General features: G+C 34.6%; 2 protein-coding genes across 2 annotated transcripts; one reads left to right on the top strand and one right to left on the bottom strand.

Moving 5' to 3' along the window:
• The first annotated feature begins 10,504 nt into the window (after positions 1-10,504).
• On the top strand, positions 10,505-13,545 carry LOC115962630 (clavaminate synthase-like protein At3g21360). The gene is made up of 3 exons (XM_031081548.1): positions 10,505-10,870; positions 12,135-12,391; positions 13,191-13,545. Exons 1-3 carry the CDS (start codon positions 10,505-10,507, stop codon positions 13,534-13,536), a joined length of 969 nt encoding a protein of 322 aa, XP_030937408.1. The 3' UTR covers positions 13,537-13,545.
• A 913-nt stretch (positions 13,546-14,458) lies between these two features.
• Positions 14,459-19,468, bottom strand: LOC115971035 (protein decapping 5). The gene is made up of 8 exons (XM_031090732.1): positions 19,084-19,468; positions 18,391-18,491; positions 17,739-17,810; positions 16,725-17,657; positions 15,843-15,908; positions 15,175-15,375; positions 14,960-15,070; positions 14,459-14,845 (listed from the first exon to the last, which is right to left on the bottom strand). The coding sequence occupies exons 1-8, from the start codon at positions 19,289-19,291 to the stop codon at positions 14,705-14,707; spliced, it is 1,833 nt and encodes a 610-aa protein (XP_030946592.1). The 5' UTR covers positions 19,292-19,468; the 3' UTR covers positions 14,459-14,704.
• Positions 19,469-21,649: the final 2,181 nt, after the last annotated feature.

The following is a 21,649-nucleotide window of genomic DNA, read 5'->3' as shown; positions in this document are numbered from 1 at the left end:
AAACATCTAGCTATCACCTCATTGTTCTTTTGGTAATTTTTGTTGTTTGTTCAAAAACAAGTGCCCAGCCCAAGAAAATAATACTTCGGAATTCTTTGGTCTTATCTTATCTTCTTTGGTCTCGTCTTATCTTCCACCACAAGAAAGCATAAATTTTCAATCTTATTTAAACCGGTAGTTGATACTATTTTGCTTATTCTAAGAATCACTAAAAACTCATCATCTTTCTGAACTCCTTGAAAGACCTCAAATCTCAGCGCCCCCCACCCAAGAAGTAACCCTGAAAATGCATTGTTATAAAATAATAATAATAAAAATAAAATTGCAAAAGTTAAAATTTGTCACCTATCCAATTATTTTCGTTTAGCTAACCTTTGCTTCTCTTTAAATAAATGACATTATAGAGTACTTCTAATACAACTATTAAAAGTACTTTTTCCACCACAAACGATTAGAAAATAAACAAAAATTAGTAAAGTTTCATAGTTTAACATCTAAATTAAGCACTATAAAAAATAATGTTATGTAACAGAATAAATACCAAATTATCCAAATCATGCTATGTAATAGAATAATATTATATTTTTATATGCTATATTTAATTCTTTAAAACGCAATAGGATAACATTTAACAATCAAAGAGAATAAAAAATAATAAAAAAACAACAACAATTTAAAAAACAAAACTAAATCGCATTAACCCAAAATAGAGTTTTAAAGAATATAAAAAATTATCAACTTAAAGTAGAGATGCAAGAAAAATAAAATAAAAAAATTCACCAAAAAATTTAGAGAGAGAGAGAGAAAGAGAGAACCATTTTTTTTTTTTTTTTTGTGAGGAAAAACTATGCATAGAATAGAAGAGATAATAACAAATTTATAGTAAAAGGTGTGAATAAGAAGAGACAAAAATAAAGAAAGATGAAGAGGAAGAGGAAGAATGATATTAATGTAGAGAGTAGTGGGGAGATGAAAAGGTAAGAGAGAGAGAAAGGTTGGAGAAGTGTAAATATTAAAAAAATAAATGTTAAAAACAATTATAGGAAAATTGGAAAAAAAAAAAAAAAAAAAAAAAAGAAGCCCTAAAGCTTGAAAGGCTTCAACAATTTTTTTTTCTTCTTTTAAGCTGAAAAGGCTCACACAAAACCCTAAAGCTGAACTGAAAAAACTTTGGGTTGGGCTTGATAGTGGAACTAAATAAATAAGAGGTGGGTTGGATTAATTATACAGATTTATTATAGGGTGATAGTGGAAATAAATAAATAAGTAGTGGGCTGGATTTATTATACAGATTTATTATAGGGTGATAGTGAAAGTAAATAAATAAGTAGTGGGTTGGATTTATTATAGGGTGATAGTGGAAGTAAATAAATAAGTAGTGGGGTGTATTTATAGGGCTGAAAATTGTAAAAGCCATTTTAAAATTGTAGGACAAATTATATATATTTTTTTTAAAAAAAGACGTGACAACTAATGTGGCGCAACGTGAGATGAAATGGTAAAGAAGAGAGAAATGTTGGAGAAGTGTAAATATTAAAAAAACTAAATGTTAAAAAAAATTATAGGAAAATTGAAAAAAAAAAAAAAAAAAAAAAAAAAAAAAAAAAAAAGCTAAAGCTTAAAAGGCTTCAACAATTTTTTTTTTTTTCTTCCTTTAAGCTGAAAAGGCTCATACAAAACCCTAAAACTGAACTAAAAAAACTTTGGGTTGGGCTTGATAGTGGAACTAAATAAATAAAAGGTGAGCTGGATTAATTATACAGATTTATTATAGGGTGATAGTGGAAATAAATAAATAAGTAGTGAGCTACATTTATAGGGCTGAAAATTGTAAAAACTATTTTAAAATTGTAGGACAAATTATATTAAAAAAAAAAAAAAAAAAAGAGACGTGGCAACTAATGTGGCGTAACGTGAGAGCAGCAGCATTAAACGCTACGCTTTAACTTTTAGTAATATATAGATATATAGATTAGAATGGCTGATTTAATTAATAAAGTGATCAAATGGCCTTCATTCCAATTACTTGTATAATAGCTGGATCATTGGTTATAGGCGGTGGAGGCTGAACAGGTGGAGAAGATTTAACCTGTAAATCCTGCAAAAAGAAGCTTATAGGATGTTCAGGGTCTTTCTACTTTCATAAATATTAACCATCCTAATATACCAAGTACAAAGCTGAGTATTGAGATAATATCTGTTCAGTTTTTTAAAAAATGAAATGTAAAATCTCAGCATGTAGCATGCAACACAGTCATGCCAACCAAACGCTAAAACCCATAAAGTATAACATAAAAACATTACAGCTTAGGCCTCTCATTGTTTGTCATCTCATCTTCTGTAAATCTGGTAATTCTCGACTCTGCTGTGATATATTTAGAGAATTATCTAACTCGAAATTTAAATTCTCACCATGCACACCCAAAAGGCAAACTAACTACTCTTTTAAGGGGTCAGTAAGAGTAAACACCAAAGCATAGATAAAACTGCATATTTTAAAGAACTCAACAAATGAAACATTCAAGGGCAGAGTTGACACAAGAACCACTAGAAACGATGTGTATTGAATCTCTTCCAAAAACATGATTGACTATTGAAATTATTGAGCACTACAAGTTGAATAAACATCATAGACCAACATTGAGAACAGATAAAGGGCCTTTATGCCTAGGATACCTTGATATCACTCCCACGGAAGAGTATATATTCGTAAATTTTATCGCCTGGAGGAACTTGCGGGCAATCCTTTTTTCTCCCTTCCGTTCCAAATGATCGTACTGCCACATGAAGAAAAAAAAAGATAAACCAGCATTAACAATCCTCCCGAACATATCTTAAATATATAAATTATAATGGCACAAAATTCACATGAAAGAGCGCTCAAATTTCCAAGATCACAAGAGACCTTGACAGTGATAAAAAGATTATCTCATCACGAACCTAAAAATCATAAAATTTGGAACAATTTTTTTACTTAGACAACCTTATGTTGGTCACATTTTAAACTAAACCGAAAAATTAAATCTTCCGGTGATTGCAAAACGCCTTCATTTCTCCGGATTCCTAGCCACACTCTCAACTTCACAATAATCTTATCTAATTCTCCTTTCATGATAGAAGAATTATCCCCTTCAATGACAAGTTCAGTGTTAAAGATATATTAGCCCATTAGTATAGGTCCAAGCCTAATTCTACTTTGTGTGCAAGCCAAGTCTCCTACTTGTTCTAGAAGTCTATTAGTCTAGGGTTTAGTTTACTATATATACACATATAATAATTCATTGTAACACAGGATTTGTATTACACTATAATATATTATTGATATAGCCCTTTAGGGTTTCCTCCATGGATGTAGGCCGTTAGGCTGAACCACGTAACCCTCGTGTGTTATTGTGTTTTATACTTTATGCTTTCGTTTCCATATCTATATTAGCATATTCAACATGGTGTATCAATGCTAATATTTAACATGGTATCAGAGCCACCTTCCTGTGGCCATGGTTTTCTGTCCTTACGGTATATTTAAGAGCAATTTTTGTCTTCCTCGGTGTTTTTTCGCTGCGTTCATCTTCTTTGGCTTCCTACTGCTACCGTCAAAACTCTCCGGTATAGTCATGCCACCGTTAGAAGTCATATCAACACTGCAAGACTATTGCCTTCCTCAAATTACTGTCACAGAGCCAAACTTCATTCAAGAGATCTTCTCAACCTTATCAAATCTCAAGATTTCATCAAGCTTCCATCTTGAGTTTGAGAGGGGGTGTTAAAGATATATTAGCCCATTAGTATAAGCCCAAGCCTAATTCTACTTTGTGTGCAAGTTAAGTCTCCTACTTGTACTAGAAGTCTATTAGTCTAGGGTTTAGTCTACTACATATACACATATTATAATTCACTGTAGCACAGGATTTGTATTACACTATAATATATTATTGATGTATATATAGTAGACTAAACCCTAGACTAATAGACTAAACCCTAGGCTAATATATCAAATTCAATAGCTTTCCGACATGCAAGAAACTTAGCCTCCTCACTAGAAGATACCTTAGGACCCTTTACTACCATGGCTGCCATAACCTCACCTTTTTCATTCCGAATAACTTCACCAAAACCTAACTGTTAAGAGCCGAAAACAGAGCTACATCAAAGTTAAGCTTGAAGATTGAAGGAGGAGGGGGCTGCCAGGTGTCCCAAGAAGCTTGCCCTCCATGTGATGGTCCCATTAGTACAGAAGCAATTCGAAACTCCTCAAGAAACTCTGTTGCCTAAATTTTATTAAAAAATAACTATAAAACCCAAACTATATTATTAGTTAGACAACGTTTGAAACTAATTTTGTTTCTCACAATTCGAGTCCAGAGGGCTCGATTTTGGGGAATTGAGCTGGACAAGCTGTCCACATAGACCTGGAAATCGAGTCTAAAGGACTTGGTTTTCGTTCACGAAAGGTCGAGCCCAAAGGACTTGGTTTACTTCGTTCAGCACACGGACATGAAATCACCAAGGAAGAGAATACTCACATGCTCTGTTTTACTCTCCACAAAACAGAGCATGTGAGTAGAGATTAAGAAAATAAGAAGAGTGGTGGCTAACAAAGCGGTTAAGAAAAATAAGAAGTAGAGATTAAAGACAACTAACGCTTCGATACGGACTTGCATTGAAACACAGATGTTAAAGGCAGTCGAAGTAAGATTTCCACCAATACCTCAGTCATGAAAATCGTTCATAGTTTTTTCTGCGTTTTTGTGACAGAATGGACCTTTGTTTGCTAGGAAAAGAACATAGTAACAGATCCGCAGGTAACTCTTTGATCCTCCTCTGTGTGCGTTTCCATGAGCATAACATCAAATCCATGGCAATATCAATAGAGATGAGAGTAGAGCTTTAGTTTAGCCTTAGATTATAGAATACAATACTACTAGTTTGGACAGCATGCATGAAATCACCAAGGAAGAGAGTCCACAACACTCACATGCTCTGTTTTACTCTCCACAAAACAGAGCATACCGAATCACAAGCATGGCCCCTCATCAAACCAAAACTCCACAACACCAACTATCACTCTCACTAATGGGGGACTCTCTTCACCAAACATGAATCCCATGCCCAGGCAACTCTCTCCCCCTCACGAACACTCACTCCCCTGATCCTCACAAGCCAAAGGAGGAACGTCAAGTGCTGTTGTGGGATGAGACGAGTAAATCGAGTCTAGTAGACTCGAGTTCCATGAACAAAAACCGAGTACTTTGGGCTCGATTTCCATGAACGAAAACCGGGTCCATTAGACTCGATTTCCATGTACAGAAACCGAGTCCAATGAACTCAATTTCCAGGCCTACATGGACATCTCGGCTCCCCAAAATCGAGTCCTTTGGACTCAAATTGTTAGAAACCAAATTAGTTTCAAACGTTGCCTAACAAATAATATAGTTTGGGTTTTCTAGTTATTTTTTAATAAAATCCCGATTATTCAACCAGCCTGGATCATGAAACTTACCCCCATGCACAAACCGATTTCTTGGATCCCAAATCAACCATGCTTGAACTAGCACAAACTCCATATCATGAGACTCTGCCCGCTCCAGTAAGTATTCCATTAATTGAAGCATATCCATCATACCTAACCCACCTTTCTGCAGAATTTTTAAGGTACCCACCCACACATCTCTAGCCGCACCACAATCCCAAAGCGCATGGACTACTGATTCCGGAAACCTCAAGCAAATTGGGCACATCGCATCTGCAATAATCTTTCTCTTAGACAGATTCAATTTTGTTGGTAAGATTTCATTACAATCTCTCCACCCAAACACCTCTATTTAGTTGGGAATTCTAAGCTTCCAAATTACAGAACAAACCTCCTTTCCATCACAACCTTGAGAACTCTCAACTACCCTTCCTTTGCTCAACATTGCCCTAGCCACCTTGTAAGCGGATTTAACAGTAAAAATCCCCTTCCTTTGGTGCATCCAGATCATACAGTCCTCCACATGTCTTCGGCTGAGCTGTATTCTACAAATAGCTTCTACATCTTCTTTTTCAAACATATCCATGATAAAATCAGCCCTCCATGCATGCAAGTCTTGGTCAATTAATTCAGTAACAGTCACCTCACGAACTTCATCTTCCACTAGATTTAGAGGTGCATTTGTTGAATAATTTGGTATCCATTTATCCCCTAGAATCTAAATTGAGTGGCCATTCCCGACTCTCCAACAACATCTAGACTTCAAAATAGGAAAAACAGCCACAATACTCTTCCAAACAAAAGAGCAATTTGGTGACTCCTTAGCAGCAAAGAGAGAAGTTCTTGGAAAATATCTGGCTTTGAGGCATTGGAACACCAAAGAATTATTATTATGCAGCAAACTCCACCCTTGTTTAGCTAGCATTGCTAAATTAAAGGCCCTTAGATCCCTAAACCCCATTCCTCCCTCCCTCTTTGATAGTGTCAATTTTTCCCACCTCTTCCAATGAATTTTCCTTTCATTCCCCACATGTCCCAACTAAAACTTAGCACACATTGCATCCAACTCATCACAAAGTTTCAAAGGGAGTTGGAAAACACTCGTAGTGTAAGTAGGAATGGATTGAGCAACTGCTTTAATCAGAATTTCCTTGCCAGCCTTAGACAACATCTTCCCCTTCCACCCCTACAACTTTTTCCATATCCTATCCTTCAAGTATGAGAACGTATGATACTTTGTTCTCCTTACTAAGGTAGGCAGTCCTAAATAGGACTCAAATCGGTTCACTTCCTGCACTCCCAAAATCCTTAGAATGCCTTGCTTCTGACTGGCTGAAGTATTACTGCTAAAAAAGACCGAGGACTTTTCCAAGTTCATGCACTGGCCTGACGCATTAGCATAGGTCTGAAGCATCTCAGAAACAACCTCCACTTCATTTTGAGTTGCCTTGCAGAATAAGAGGGAGTCATCTTGTAATCTAGTATTTTATTACATATTTTTGTCATTTACCTATTTGACTATACTCATCTACATTTTTATATATCTAAAAGTTGAAACGCAATATTTATTGTTGCTAAACTTTTGTTGAGACACATCAATAGCCACATCATCCACTTACCTCTCTCTCTCTCTCTCTCTCTCTCTCTCTCTCTCCCTTTTAACTCTTTTTCTTTTTATTAATTTTCTTAACTTATTATTACACATTCTCAAACATTTTCCCCTCCTTTTCACCCTTCATCTTCCCACTACTAGCTACCTTAATATCTCTCTTCCTCTATCCCTTTATCTTCATTTATTTTTGGCTCTTCTTATTTTCATCTTCTTATTATAAATTTCAAATTCTCTCTCACATTCAGTGCATAGTTTTCTCACACACAAAATGTTATTTCTCTCTTTTTCTTTCAATTTTTTGTTCATTTTTTTGGTGGTCTTGATTTCCTATTATGTGACTCCTATGGATTTGTTGTGCTAGAGAAATCATGGTCCACTCCCAATCCTTTGTGATCATGGTTTCAATGTATCAAAAGGTTTTTTTTTTTTTTTGTATTTATCATTAATATTTGTTTGTAACTCATCTGCATGAAGCCACATATCATAAAATTCATGTTTGTGATTTCAGCTAATCTGATGTTGATACAGGAGTAAGGAATAAGTATACCACTAATGCTTGGGAAGCCTAAGTATACCACTGTTAATTTTCAATTACAATTGTTGTTTATGTTATCATTGTTATGTATTGAATTGAAATAATGAACCTATATACTTGGTCTAAATTGAACATGACCGTGCCAAATTTTGAGATGCATATTGTTTTGAGTTATCAAATATGCCTAGACCATATGAGTTTCTAAGTTTTCATTTTTTTTTCCTTTGGTTGAGATTATGAGTTCCTTTCCAAAGTATAATTACATAATTGCGAATTGAAAAGTTTCATAATTATTTTCCTTCTTTTTTATATATATTTTTAATTTTTTACATCCTATAATGTGGTTGATGTGGTATGGCTAGCCTCATATTACACTATAAAAAAAAATGCAAGTATATTTTCAGTTATTGAATAATTAACGTTTCATTGTAGGTTATTGAATTGTTTCAATCTCATATTTTCAACGTAAGCTATTTTCAAAACTTACTTTAAGTTGATGAATTTTTATATTTTTTAGAATTTTACTTTAGATTGATGTGATTTAGTTTTTTATTTTAATGATTGTATTTTTTTTTCTTTGATTTAATAGATGTCATCTTATTACATTATAAAGATAGTATATAAGAATATATCATCATTATTATATTATATATCATGACTTGAATAATTTGATGTTTATTACTATATCTTATATTTTTACTCTTTTTATTCTTATCTTATTTTTTTATAACTCTCTCTCTCTCTCTCTCTCTCTCTTTTTTATTCTTTGTTGCAACTCTACTTTAGGTTGACGAATCATTGTATTTTTTAAAACTTTATTTTGGGTTAATATGTTTTAGTATTATATTTTTGAGTTTTCCATCACAAGTAATCTCTCTCCCTATTATAGTTTTGGTTTGACTTTTTTTTTAGTTACTTAGTTATTTTGTAAGTAAGAATTTGAAATTATATAATAATAAAAAAAAAAACAAAAAGTCTTGGCTATGCATTTGAATGTGTCTATCAATTATTTGAGTAACATTAAGTGCAATTTTGTTATGATTTTTTATTATCATAGTAATCTTCTTTAAGAGAATGAGGAATTTGAATGATTTATTCAAAACTTAAAAAGTTTAATTGCACAAGAAAAAAATTAGAAAAACATAGTGCAATATAACATAATTTTGAATAATATGGACCACCTTATAAAGGAATAATATCAATCAAACGCAACCCAAAATAATAAAATGATATATTGGTAGAGTTAGAAAGATGAAATAATTTTAGAAATTTTTTAATTTTTAGGAAGAACAAAATTATCTTCAAAAAAATTTAGAAAATAAATTATATTTAATACCATAATTATAAAATAATGATCTATTCCCACGCATTACGTGGGTCTGCGACTAGATGAACTCTAAAACCTTCATAATGAATGGTCAAGAGCTTTGTATCTTAACTAGTTGGCAATTTTTGGTATTTTCAAAATATCTAGGATTAAAATTCCCCCTCCCCCAACTATTGATGTATCCAATAAAAATCTTTAGAATGAACTTTATAAATCCATAACTAGAAGTTTCCAACTAATTGCTACAATAAATATATAAAAGATTTGGTAATTAGTAACCGTCTAGCTTCAACATCAACTTATGTCAAACCAAGTTTAATTATTTAACTTCTTCACAAAAATAAATTTCAAATGTTTACGTACGATAATTTGGTGGTTATTTGGGGCTATCACATATGAATTAAGTAAACAATGCCAAATGAATTGTGACCAAAAAAAAAAAAAAAAAAGGCCACTACCTTTTGTATGTAGGAGGCTGCATAAGCCAAGTGTTCACCAAAACCAAACAAAATTCCAACCCTTCACAAAAAGACATATATAAAGAATCTCCATTAAACAAGCCGATGAAGAAACCAAACCTATGTTGATTCCAAGCTTTGTAAACAGCTCCCTAAACAATAATAACCATAGTTGTCAGTATCGTACGATTCGCGATTCATATCGTACGATATGTATTGTATCGTATATAAAAAGTTTCCTATCGTAAGTGCTTATAAATCGTCCAATACATAAATGCGTATCGTATGAATCATATCGTATCGATGAATCATATGTATCGTACGATACATAGACATGTGGGTTTAAAATGGGTTTTTTTGTTAAAATTTGTGATTTGATTTTATTTAAATAAGTTTATAGACTTTGTTAACACAAAATTATTAGGAAACTTAATTGAGTCTAATGAAATAGTAAGTCCATGAGTTTTTTTTCCTCCCTTCTCTTTCTCCTACAAAATTTAGACTATACTCATAACACTCACTTTCATATGTGCAAATTTATTTTCTATGCTATTAATAATGTATTAAATGAAAATATAATTATTTATTTATTTTGTTATTATTATTTTGAGTCTAAAAAGCGAGAATGCCAAGAAAAAATATAAAGAAAAAATTATTAGAATAAAAAAAACAAAAAAAAAAGAGAGTAAATGTTGATAATAATAAAGAAAATGTTTATGAAAAAATTATTTTGCAAGATGCTAATGATGATAACATTGACTTTAAATGGAATTGATTAGCCCAGATGATGAAATATTTTATTATTTTAATTCATATATCATGTATTTTGAATTTATAATGAATATACCTTTTATATATGTATATCTATAATTATTTTATAATTTTATTAGGTGTTTATGTATCTTACGATACACGATTTGAATTATTTGATACGATACACGATATAAAAAAATCAAAAATTGATTTACGATACGATTCACGATTTGACAACCATGATAATAACCATTACTTCACCACTATATATAAGCAAACTAGGAGTGTGAAATATAATCCCACTTGAAGTGAAAAAACTCCTAAGAAAGTGACAAACATTTAGAGAGGAATGGAATTCTCTAGCAAGGCCTTCAAGGAAGGAAAATGTCAAGGCCAAAAAGTAGTGGATGGTGAAATCATGCCACTAGTTTTACAACCTCCAGAGCCCAACAAGGTTGACTTGGAATCCCTTCTCTTTGCTCTCAAGGAAAACAAGGACTGGTTCGAGCAAATGATCATCAACAACAGTGCTGTCCTCCTTAGGGGTTACAACGTTGAGAAAGCTGAGGATTTCAATGAAATCTTAGAAATCTTTGGCTGGGAAGAAATTCATTATGTGGGGCCAGCACCTCGAACACATGTTTACAAACGAGTTTTGACAGCCAACGAGGGACCACTCTCTGAGTTCATTTACTACCACCATGAAATGGTTTTGGTAAGTCTCACACACACACGCATATATATGACAGTCTAAGAAAGGGAGTTTTGGTTAAAAGTGATTCATTTCTGCCTCTTAATAGCTATAGAATATACCTTCTCTACCTAGCCAAATCCCAACTTTTTTCTTTGATTGAATATGATAGTTTGAACCTATGACATCCCTCCATGATGAATGTTTTATATTATTAAGCTAACATACCAATAATTTTCCTTTTTGTGTAGATCGGATTCAATCCAAAGTCTTTTATTCAATGACCAAAAAACTTTGTTAGTTAAACTAACTAGAAGTTTGGAAACCCACAATTAGGGTACGTTTGGTATGCTGTAATAGCTCCTGTAATGGAATAGTTATTCATGTGTAATAACAATTTGGTTATTTGGTTGCATCTTTATTACATAGATTATTTATTACATTGGAATGACTATTCTTTAAATTGAAGAATAGCTATTCCTCTTTAAAATGGATGTAATAGTTATTCCTTAGTATATATAATAGGTTTTAAAATTAATATATTTCCAAAAATATAAAGTTTTCTTATACATCATCTTTTACAAGCTTTCCATATGTAACAACCAAACTTATAAATAGTAATAGTTATTCCATTACAATGTCTTCTATTCTCAGTAATAAAGATTACTATTTCTAATGTAATCTACATTCAGTGTACCAAACGTACCCTTAAATTTCAAGTTAAAATTTACTTTGTTAAGCAAAACTACAAGGTCTAAAGTGTCATTTCTAGCCATTACACATGAGCCCCAGCTAATAATGAGACATCAAAGCACTTTTAAGGACACAGTTGATGTGGTTAATTAGTTTGCCATGAAGGAGAAAGTCATCATCATATTGAGTTCATAAGAAATTATTGTTATATTTTTGGTCAATATAAGCTGGGTCCAAGAGTATACCTCAGCAGTCAGCACCAACCACTTCTTTTATTTATTTATTTTGATGCATCAATCACTATTTTTAACTCCTAGGAAACTAGCATTTCATATTAAATCATAGCCGATGTGCAATATATAAATTTAACGAGTCAAGCAGTGATGATGTATTTTGATGATGAAGCAGACTATGCACTGAATTGATTAGAGAGTAAATATGGAGGAAACTTAACATTTTATTTCATCTTAATTATGTCTCTTACACATCTAATTGGAGATTGCAAATGTATAATTTTGATGATAATTTGAAAGAGTTGGACAAATAATAGCATGTGCCATTTGCTAAACTTTATTAATTATGTCTAACCAACCAGATTAAGGAATGTCCAAAAAAAGTTATATTTTTCTGTGAGATACCACCCCCTGAAGGTGGAGAGACACCCTTTGTTCCCAGCTTCCGAGTAACAGAAAGGATGCTAGAGGAGTTCCCAGAAGCTGTGGAGAAAATAGAGGAGAAGGGGCTAAAGTACACATTCACAACTCTAAGCAAGAATGATACAGCATCCTCCATGAGAGGTAGAGGCTGGGAAGATACTTTTGGAACATCGGATTGTGCAGAAGCTGAGAGAAGGTACAGACAATGATCTACATGCATAAAGAAGCTATCACTTTCTGGTTTTGTAATGATGTTGTCCATTAGTGTGCTCATATATTTATATATATTGGTTTATGAGTAATACAAGGGAGACAACATTTTTCAAAACTACTAACATGACATGTTGTGACTGGAGTAACATGACTTCCACTCAGTTTTACCACTGACACAACTTTTATTATACACCAATTACAATAGGTCATGTTAGCATTTATGAAAAAATTGTCCTTAAACCTATTGATTAGTTACATGCGGCTCATCTCTAGTTTTCAACATAGGTGGAATGCATGCTCTTGCAGAATATGACAGCTCTTGCCTCTTGGCATAAATCAATATTCAGAACCCATGTTCATTAGCTTTTTCCTTGAGTCTAGTTTCACATAAAATAGGCATGCGTGACTCTAAGAACAAGTTATAAGGACTACATACACATATAAGTAATCTAGCAGGAAAGTTTTGACTGCATGGTTTTGGGGATCAAGATCTTTTCTATTTGGCTCAAATTGAATAGGGTTCATTTCATGTTTCAAATTTCATTTTCAAGAACGTAAGACTATGCACAGTGCCACATCATTTAGAATTCTATTACACCAAATAAGGAATGATCACTGATTTTGAATTAGATGACTTTTGTTAACTATCAAATTCTTAATATGAAATGCACTCTCCATTTCAAATTAAGCAAATGCAGAGGATCCTTCTCCTGAATTCAGCACCATCTTATCATGGTAAAGCACTTGAAATTCAAGTCTCACATGTTAAAATTTTATTATAGGGCCAATGCTGCTGGCATGGACTTGGAGTGGCTACCAAATGGTGCAGTTCAGGCAACATTGAGCCCACGACCTCTAACAAAGGTGTTTGATGGAAGAAAAGGTAGGAGGATGTGGTTTAACACTGCAGTTGGCATGCATGGAAAGGAACACAGCTCGGCCATGATGGCAGACGGAACAGAATTACCGGAACATGTAGTCAAGAGATGTGAAGAAATCATCGAAGAGGAGAGCATCCAATTCAAGTGGGAAAAGGGAGATGTTCTCTTCTTTGATAACATGGCTTTGCTTCATGGAAGAAGGCCTTCTCTTCCTCCTAGAAGAATCCTGGTTGCCATAACCAAGTAGTTTGTTTCGCTTGTGGCTCTATCAATAATTGTGTGCGTTGTGAGGACTTTTCACACTGCAAATATATATGTGGTGATAAATCATCTCACATTAGTCCACATAAATCATCTCACATTAGTCCACATCTGCCTGTGTAGAATAACTTGGGTGACACAATTTGTTGTTTCAAATAAGAAATTCCGAGTTCTGCCACTAGTTCGTGCTGCAGGATTTTAAGGGATTAAACATCTAGTTATCACCTCATTGTTCTTTTGGTATTTTTTGTTGTTTCTTCAAAAACAAGTGCCCAGCCCAAGAAAATAATACTTCGATATTCTTTGTTCTTATCTTCTTTGGTCTTGTCTTATCTTCCACCGCAAGAAAGCATAAATTTTCAATCTTATTTAAACCGGTAGTTGATCCTATTTTGCTTATTCTAAGAATCACTAAAAGCTCATCATCTTTCTGAACTCCTTGAAAGACCTCAAATCTCAGCGCCCCCAACCCAAGAAGTAACCCTGAAAATGCAATTTGTTGACATTGTACCATCCTCTACCGAGGCCTTCAATGATGAATAAAATGTGTGATCAATTATGAGCCATCAGAAATTGGAATGAAATGGTGGATACTAATAAACCATACTCATAAAGCCTCTTAGCATTGTACAAGGGACCTATCACTGATGAAAAGGTGTTGGGGGGGGGGGGGGGGGGGGGCACTATTCCGAAGCAATCACATTTAAAAAAAAAAACTGCCAATTGTAAAAGAGAAATTCTATGGACACAACTCTTGCAGAAATCCTAACATGTGTGACTGAATTATAAAGAAAAAATAATAGATTTATGTGAAAGTAATTACACATCATTAAATAGTGACGAAGTGTGTGGCCAGATAAAAACTGATTGTAAAAACGTTGAACATCTAATGCCGGATGAGCTGGACCTTAGGTGGCAAAAGTATTTCTCCAATTGAAAGCAAAAATATTCGTTACCTCCATTAATGGACTGCTGAATGCAGGAAACAGATTAAGACAAATTTAAATCAAAATGTACATCCTACTCTTTATTTTCAGGACAATCAAAACTAAAACGTACAACCATAACAAGCACAGCCCTAAACCAGTTTGCTGCTGTAAGCATAAAGGCTTTATATTTACCAACTATAACATTTCAAACGTCTTAAGTGCCATCTATATGGCCCGACTAGGAATAGTCCGCCCCCGGCCCCTCCCACCGTAGCCATAACCCCTTCCATAGTAACCACCACGAGAACGACCACCACGCCCCCGACCTCCTCGACCACCCCGATACCTTGCGAAATCACCAAACGTCTGTGCATACAATCAAGCAAACATATTAAACATTTTTTTATGAAATTTTGGGCAAGTTGAACATATTGCACATAATCCTCAAAACTTGGAGAGACACATCAAAGCACACATTACCTCTGTGTCAATCTTCATTTGCTCAGAGAATCTAGTCCTTCCATTATGTGATTCATGGTCAAGAGCATTGGAGGAGAGAGAATCAAAGAAATCATCCTTATTATAGACAGGCTGCAAACATAAAGAAATAAATTATAATCAAGTAAGAAGCGCAAAACAAGTTATTATTAACAGAACTCAATTTAACCAGTGTGAAACAAGACAGTAAATCTTACCTTTTCTTGTAACTTGGATGATTGACCATCATCTTCATCCTGAGTATCATCTTCATCACTAAAATTTTCATCCCCTTCTTTGTCCTTTGAATGAGATTTACTACTCTTACCAAGATGACCCCACACTTCATCCTTCTTAAATTTCTCATTCATGGCAATGAAATCAAAATCTTCAGTGAATTTTGTTACTGGACGTGAACTCTGCACAGCAAATGTTCAGCTTTCATGTCAAACTCCCCATTCAATGAAAGCAACTACTCAATAAAAATTACTGTGATATTGTGTAAATTGAGATGATTGGGGGGACAGTACATTGATCTTATGTGATGGATTAAAATTTTAATACACAAAACACATAAGTCTCACATCAAAAAATATCTCAAGCTTTAAATATTTATTTTGAAATGTCATTCAGTGTCCAAAGCCAATTCCAAAATCTTTACTCTCTAAACACATCATCTCCAGCATTATATTCAACAAGTCACCACTCCCAAATTTGAGCAATAAAAGATTGTTATTTGGACCAAATTCTAGAACCATAAGAAGTAGAACTGTCCACTCAACTAATTCAATATTATAACTCTTAATGCGAATTTTCAGGTTGTAAGCTTGATCAACGTACAGACACCCAACTTAATTTTAAAATGTAAATGCAAACAACAAATTACCCCCATTCCTCTTCCTCTATCACGTCCCCTGTAACCATGACGATGTTGGAAAGGAGTTCCATTGGGCTGGGAAGAAAGAGAGACATACATGTCAGCAACCTCATCAATACAAGGATATATAGAATATATAATAAGCAAGAAATCAACACAAACTCAGATTTCGGAACACCATAGGTTCAAATTTGTTATGACTGTTGTGACTTAACAAAAAACATATGTCATCATTGTGCAGTATAGAAAGGACTAAGTTCAATTAAATTCACATTAGGAAAAAACGACTAAATGGGTTTAGCTTATATAGCAAATTGTGAGTCTTTGCACAACCAACAGTAAATTTCCCATGAACCAACCATAAACCACAGAGCAACCAAGAAAAAACAGCAACAATTTACAAAGCTTTAGTGGCTTGCTTCAAACCCACAATAGACAGCTTAGTCAAGGTTGACCACATGTATCCTAAATAGATTAGTTAGAGTTGGCCACATGTATTCTTTTTTTTTTTTTTTCTTTTTTCCATTTTATTCTATACAAGGTCATTGTCTTTGTTACTTTCTTAATTGACATGTCCTTTTTAACTACTTCTACTAATGTGATATTTGATCTTCCTTTGCCTTGTTTCGTTCCTTAAATTGAATCAACTCACTCTTTCTTACTAGTGCATTAATCTCTCAAACATTATGAACAACCTCATGAAAAAGATAAAGCTTGTTAGCTGGCAACCAAGGTTTCGGGGGGAGGGTGGAACCTGTCCCCTGTAATCTTAAAATAATTAATTCAAAATCAAACCAAGCCCACGCAATATAAACCAAGCTACCAAGCCTATGGATATTTGGAACAAGCCCAAGGGTAAGGGATACACATGGATATATGTAACACAATCACCTTATGAACAACTCGTGAAGGTACAGGTAATGGCAGTATTGGTGGCTGAGCTTCAGCTGAAACTGGCACTGTTGGTTCTGATGATGATGCAGAAGAAGATACTTGAACCACCTCTACATCCTTATGTGCTGTTTGTGAAGTTTGAGACAAAGAAACTGCAGTAGGTACAGACTGCAACAACTGACCTGGAGTTATCAATGAGGGAGCTGGTGTTTCTGCACGAATAGAATTGGATGTCCCAACAATAGACGAGGTAGATTGAGACAAGGTTTGATATGACAAGGTTGGACCAGAAATTGCACTAGGCTTGTTGGAGATTATTGGTGGTACAATAGCACTTATATCCGGACTAGATGTAGCTAAAGGAGTCAGAGATGGCAAACTAGAACTAAGTGTGACTGATGGAAGGCCAATAATAGGTGGTGCCTTGTTAGGCACTGAGTTTCCTAATGTTTCGGAAGCTAATGTAGCAGAAGGCACAGGAGGCAGAGTGGATGGCAAAGTTAACGGAGTTAAAGAACTGGAGCTTAAATTCAGGGAACTAGAGCTAGCAGGAGGAAACAAAGATGGAACTTCGGGTAAGTTTGAAGCCCCAGTGAGTAGAGAGGTGTTAAAATTTGGATATTGCATTGGCTGCTGCATCGAAGAAGGGATTGAAAGCCCTGGTGGTGGACGAAGCAAAGATTGCTGATGCAAATGAGGGAGCCCATTTGGGGGGCCATAGTATCCTTGCCAATACATTGGCATTGCAAGGCCACCGCCATTTGCACTAGGAGGAGGTGGTGTAGCTGCCCAAGAACCTAGATTTGGTTGATACAAAGGCACGCCACCATGAAGTCCCAACTGTGCAGTATGAGAATTAAGATCTGTCAAAGTCCCACTAACAGCAGGAGGCAAGCTTGTAGCTGTAGAAACTGGGCGAGGATAATGAGACTGCATAAAAATTAGAAAGAATTAGAATGGCATAGCCTGATTTAATTAATAAAGTGATCAAATGGCCTTCATTCCAATTACTTGTATAATAGCTGGATCATTGGTTATAGGCGGTGGAGGCTGCACAGGTGGAGAAGATTTAACCTGTAAATCCTGCAAAAAGAAGCTTATAGGATGTTCAGGGTCTTTCTACTTTCATAAATATTAACCATCCTAATATACCAAATACAAAGCTGAGTACTGAGATAATATCTGTTCAGTTTTTAAAAAAAAGAAATTTAAAATCTCAGCATGTAGCATGCAACACAGTCATGCCAACCAAACGCTAAAACCCATAAATTATAACATAAAAACATTACAGCTTAGGCCTCTCATTGTTTGTCATCTCATCTTCTGTAAATCTGGTAATTCTCGACTCTGCTGTGATCTATTTAGAGAATTATCTAACTTGAAATTTAAATTCTCACCATGCACACCCAAAAGGAAAACTAACTACTCTTTTTAAGGGGCTCAGTAAGAGTAAACACCAAAGCATAGATAAAACTGCATATTTTAAAGAACTCAACAAATGAAACATTCAAGGGCAGAGTTGACACAAGAACCACTAGAAACGATGTGTATTGAATCTCTTCCAAAAGCATGATTGACTATTGAAATTATTGAGCACTACAAGTTGAATAAACATCATAGACAAACATTGAGAACAGATAAAGGGCATTTATGCCTAGGATACCTTGATATCACTCCCACGGAAGAGTATATATTCGTAAATTTTATCGCCTGGAGGAACTTGCGGGCCATCCTTTTTTCTACCTTCAGTTCCAAATGATCGTACTGCCATATGAAGGAAAAAAAGAAAAAAAAAAAAAAGAAGAAGATAAACCAGCATTAACAATCCACCCGAACATATCTTAAATAAATAAATTATAATGGCACAAAATACACATGAAAGAGTGCTCGAATTTCCAAGATCATAAGAGACCTTGACAGCGATACAAAGATTATCTCATCTTGAACCTAAAAATCATAAAATTTGGAACAATTTTTTTACCTAAACCGAAAAATTAAATCTTCCGATGATTGCAAAACGCCTTTGTTTCTCCGTATTCCTACCCACACTCTCAACTTCACAATAATCTTAACTAATTATCCTTTCAGTTCTTAAGCAAACATTCACTTTGCAAACAAAATTTTTCCTACAAAACCAATTTGATGGAAAATTCCTTCAACACAGTCAAAGAATCCAAGAACACTCCATTAAACAAAGTATAGGACTCAATTCAAACATAACCAAGAAACAAATTCAAAACCAAATCGATACGTTGAAATTTGAGTTTAAAAATATATATGCACGAAGTCTTTGAATGTGACACTAATGCTAGACCTAGAGAGAAGAAAAAAAGAGGGAAAAAAATAAAAACGGTACCGTTTCGGAGTCCGATACTGGACTCATCAGTGTTGATGTTGTAGAGAACGCCTTCGTATCTGATCTCACTCTTTGAAGTCAAGCTAATCAAGCTCCCTATGTACGAATCGGCCCCTGAGCCTGAGGCTGTGGCTGTGGCTGTGGCTGAGCTCGGTTTCGATGCACTTTCCGATGCCATGGTTTTCAAAATCCCCCCCCCCCCAATCATACAAATTCAAAGACTCGAAGAGAGAGAGTAGGGTTTAGGTTTTGAACTTTTCTTGGTTTTGGTTTTGGTTTTGGGGGCGGGGCGCTGTGTTTTGCTTTGCTGTGTGCGTTTCTATCTATCTGGCTCTCTCTGTGATTTTATCGATTCCTGTTTTTGTGAAAACAAAAGAGAAGGAAGAGAGAGATCTATAATGCTAATACTAATACCTGTGTGAGATTTTGATGGACTGGCCAATGGGGGTTTGCCAGCGTGGCGGATTTCGGACTTGTTGGTCTTTTTGTAGCAAGCGAAATTTGTGGGGGATTTTTGGACTTTCGAACTAACGGAAAAGGATAAAAAAAAAGGTAAAAAAAAAGTGTTGTACGCGTTTCCAAACGCTGGATTGGTCCTGTAGTGTAACCTCCTCCTTTTTTTTTTTTTTTTTTCAAGATATAACTAGAGTTCATTGATACGGACCAAAGTCCATTGTAATTACATCATTTTGAATTTGGAGTTCAACAACAGGGAGAGTATCCTCCACCCATATTACACAATCATCAACATGCAAGGCATTCCTAGCAAGTAAGCGAGCAGTCCCATTGTTGTTTCTTTTGACGTGCTCAACCCTCCATGTCTTAAAGTGACTTAGGCACCACTGTGAGCCTTCAACAACTTTTTGGATGACTGAGGTTGGGTTTACAGACCCTTTCAACGCAAACATCACAAGCTGAGAGTCCCCTTCCACCACAATATCCTTCAAACCCAGGTCCCAAGCTAACAAAATACCTATTTCAGTAGCTTATGCTTCAGCTTCTAAGGCTCCCCAAGGCATGGCGACCTTCTTACATAAAGCCCCCATCATCTGCCCTTTGTCATTTCTAATGACCACCCCAATTCCACAACACCTTTGCTCCTTAAACACAGCCGCATCAACATTTACCTTATACATACCTTGAGGAGAGGGAGTCCAATGTTTAACCCGAGGAGCTGGTTGGGCTTTTTGGCCCTTAGTTAGACATGCTGCTCGAAAATCTTCCACATAATTCCTTGCTTCCCCTTCAATGGTCTTCCCATTCTTGCACTTACCCCTAAACCTGACAGAATTTATGTTGTTCCAAAGCAGCCACGTCGTGACAACAAACTTCTCCCAATCCTTGGCAATGACAAAACTTTGGAGTTAAAAGTCCTATTTACCAATATCATATAAAAAAAAATGTTACCACACTTTTTGTGGTGATATTTGATAATTAAATTTAGAGAAATATGTCCATAACATTTTCACAATAAATTTAAAACGGTATGCTGTTTGGGTTATTATTGGTAGGGCAAAACAATTAACCACTTATGATTTGTTATAAAAATATTTGTAAAAAAATGTTATAAATATAACATTTCTTTTAAATTTAACTATATAACTTATTAGCCTATGCAATCACTCTATTTTTTAATTCCTTTTTTTTTTTTTTTTGAGAAGGAGCTAATGCAATCATATGATTGAATTTAAATAAGGAACTTCCCCCGTTTGTTTTGGATGTTTCAAAAAATAAGAAGAGAATATGAAAGGTAAATTGACAACTCATGTTCAATCTTTAACATGTAATATTATGCATAAAAGAATGTGTTTTTATATTTAAACATCCTTTTAGCATAGTCATCTCAAGATTCCAAAAAAGGAGATGGTGATTTGGTGCTTAAACCAAAACTATTTATATCTTAGAATCGGATATAATACACATGCATATCATTGTTCTCTTTACACCAGAAGTTCTTCACTTTTGAGCACTATTAAGACCATATACACTACCTGACTCAGTGAATATTTACTAGAGAAAATCTTTTTACTTTTTGAACAATTGAATTTTAGGCTTTGCATTTTAAAGATAGCTTTTGAATGACAAAATTTGGTGGGTTTTTTTTTTATTTTTTTTTTTTATTATATAAAATCCTTCCCCTTGTGGTCTTGCCCATAGTTTTAAAAAATGGACTGGAGGCAAAACCGGACTTGCCTCCAGTTCCCCTTTTTTCCCTTTTTTTTATCGGTTTTAGGCCTTTTTTCAGTCCGGTTCGGTTTTTAAAACATTGGTCTTGCATTTTCTTCCTTCTATCTCTTATTTTCTTCTACTTTTTGAGTAATTTGTATTTTAGAAACCTAAAAAGGTTTGAAGATGGAGATCATAGGGCAAATAAAACTAAGACCTACTATGGATGGTTTCAATTGGGCTTGAGGGGCTTTTGTGCTTTTCTTCACGAGATATGGGCTTTGTTTTTTTAACTTGCAAACCCAGTCCATTCCGGACATAACGCACACGTGGCACAACCGACGCCGTTTTAGTAAAATGAGAGTACAACCACAGTCGCAATCACATTATTCACAACAAA

The sequence above is a fragment of the Quercus lobata genome, chromosome 1, assembly GCF_001633185.2.
Source record: "Quercus lobata isolate SW786 chromosome 1, ValleyOak3.0 Primary Assembly, whole genome shotgun sequence".
Classification (NCBI taxonomy): Eukaryota; Viridiplantae; Streptophyta; class Magnoliopsida; order Fagales; family Fagaceae; genus Quercus; species Quercus lobata.
The sequence above is the reverse complement of the archived record's forward strand: the minus strand, read 5'-3'. Positions and strand labels throughout refer to the sequence as shown.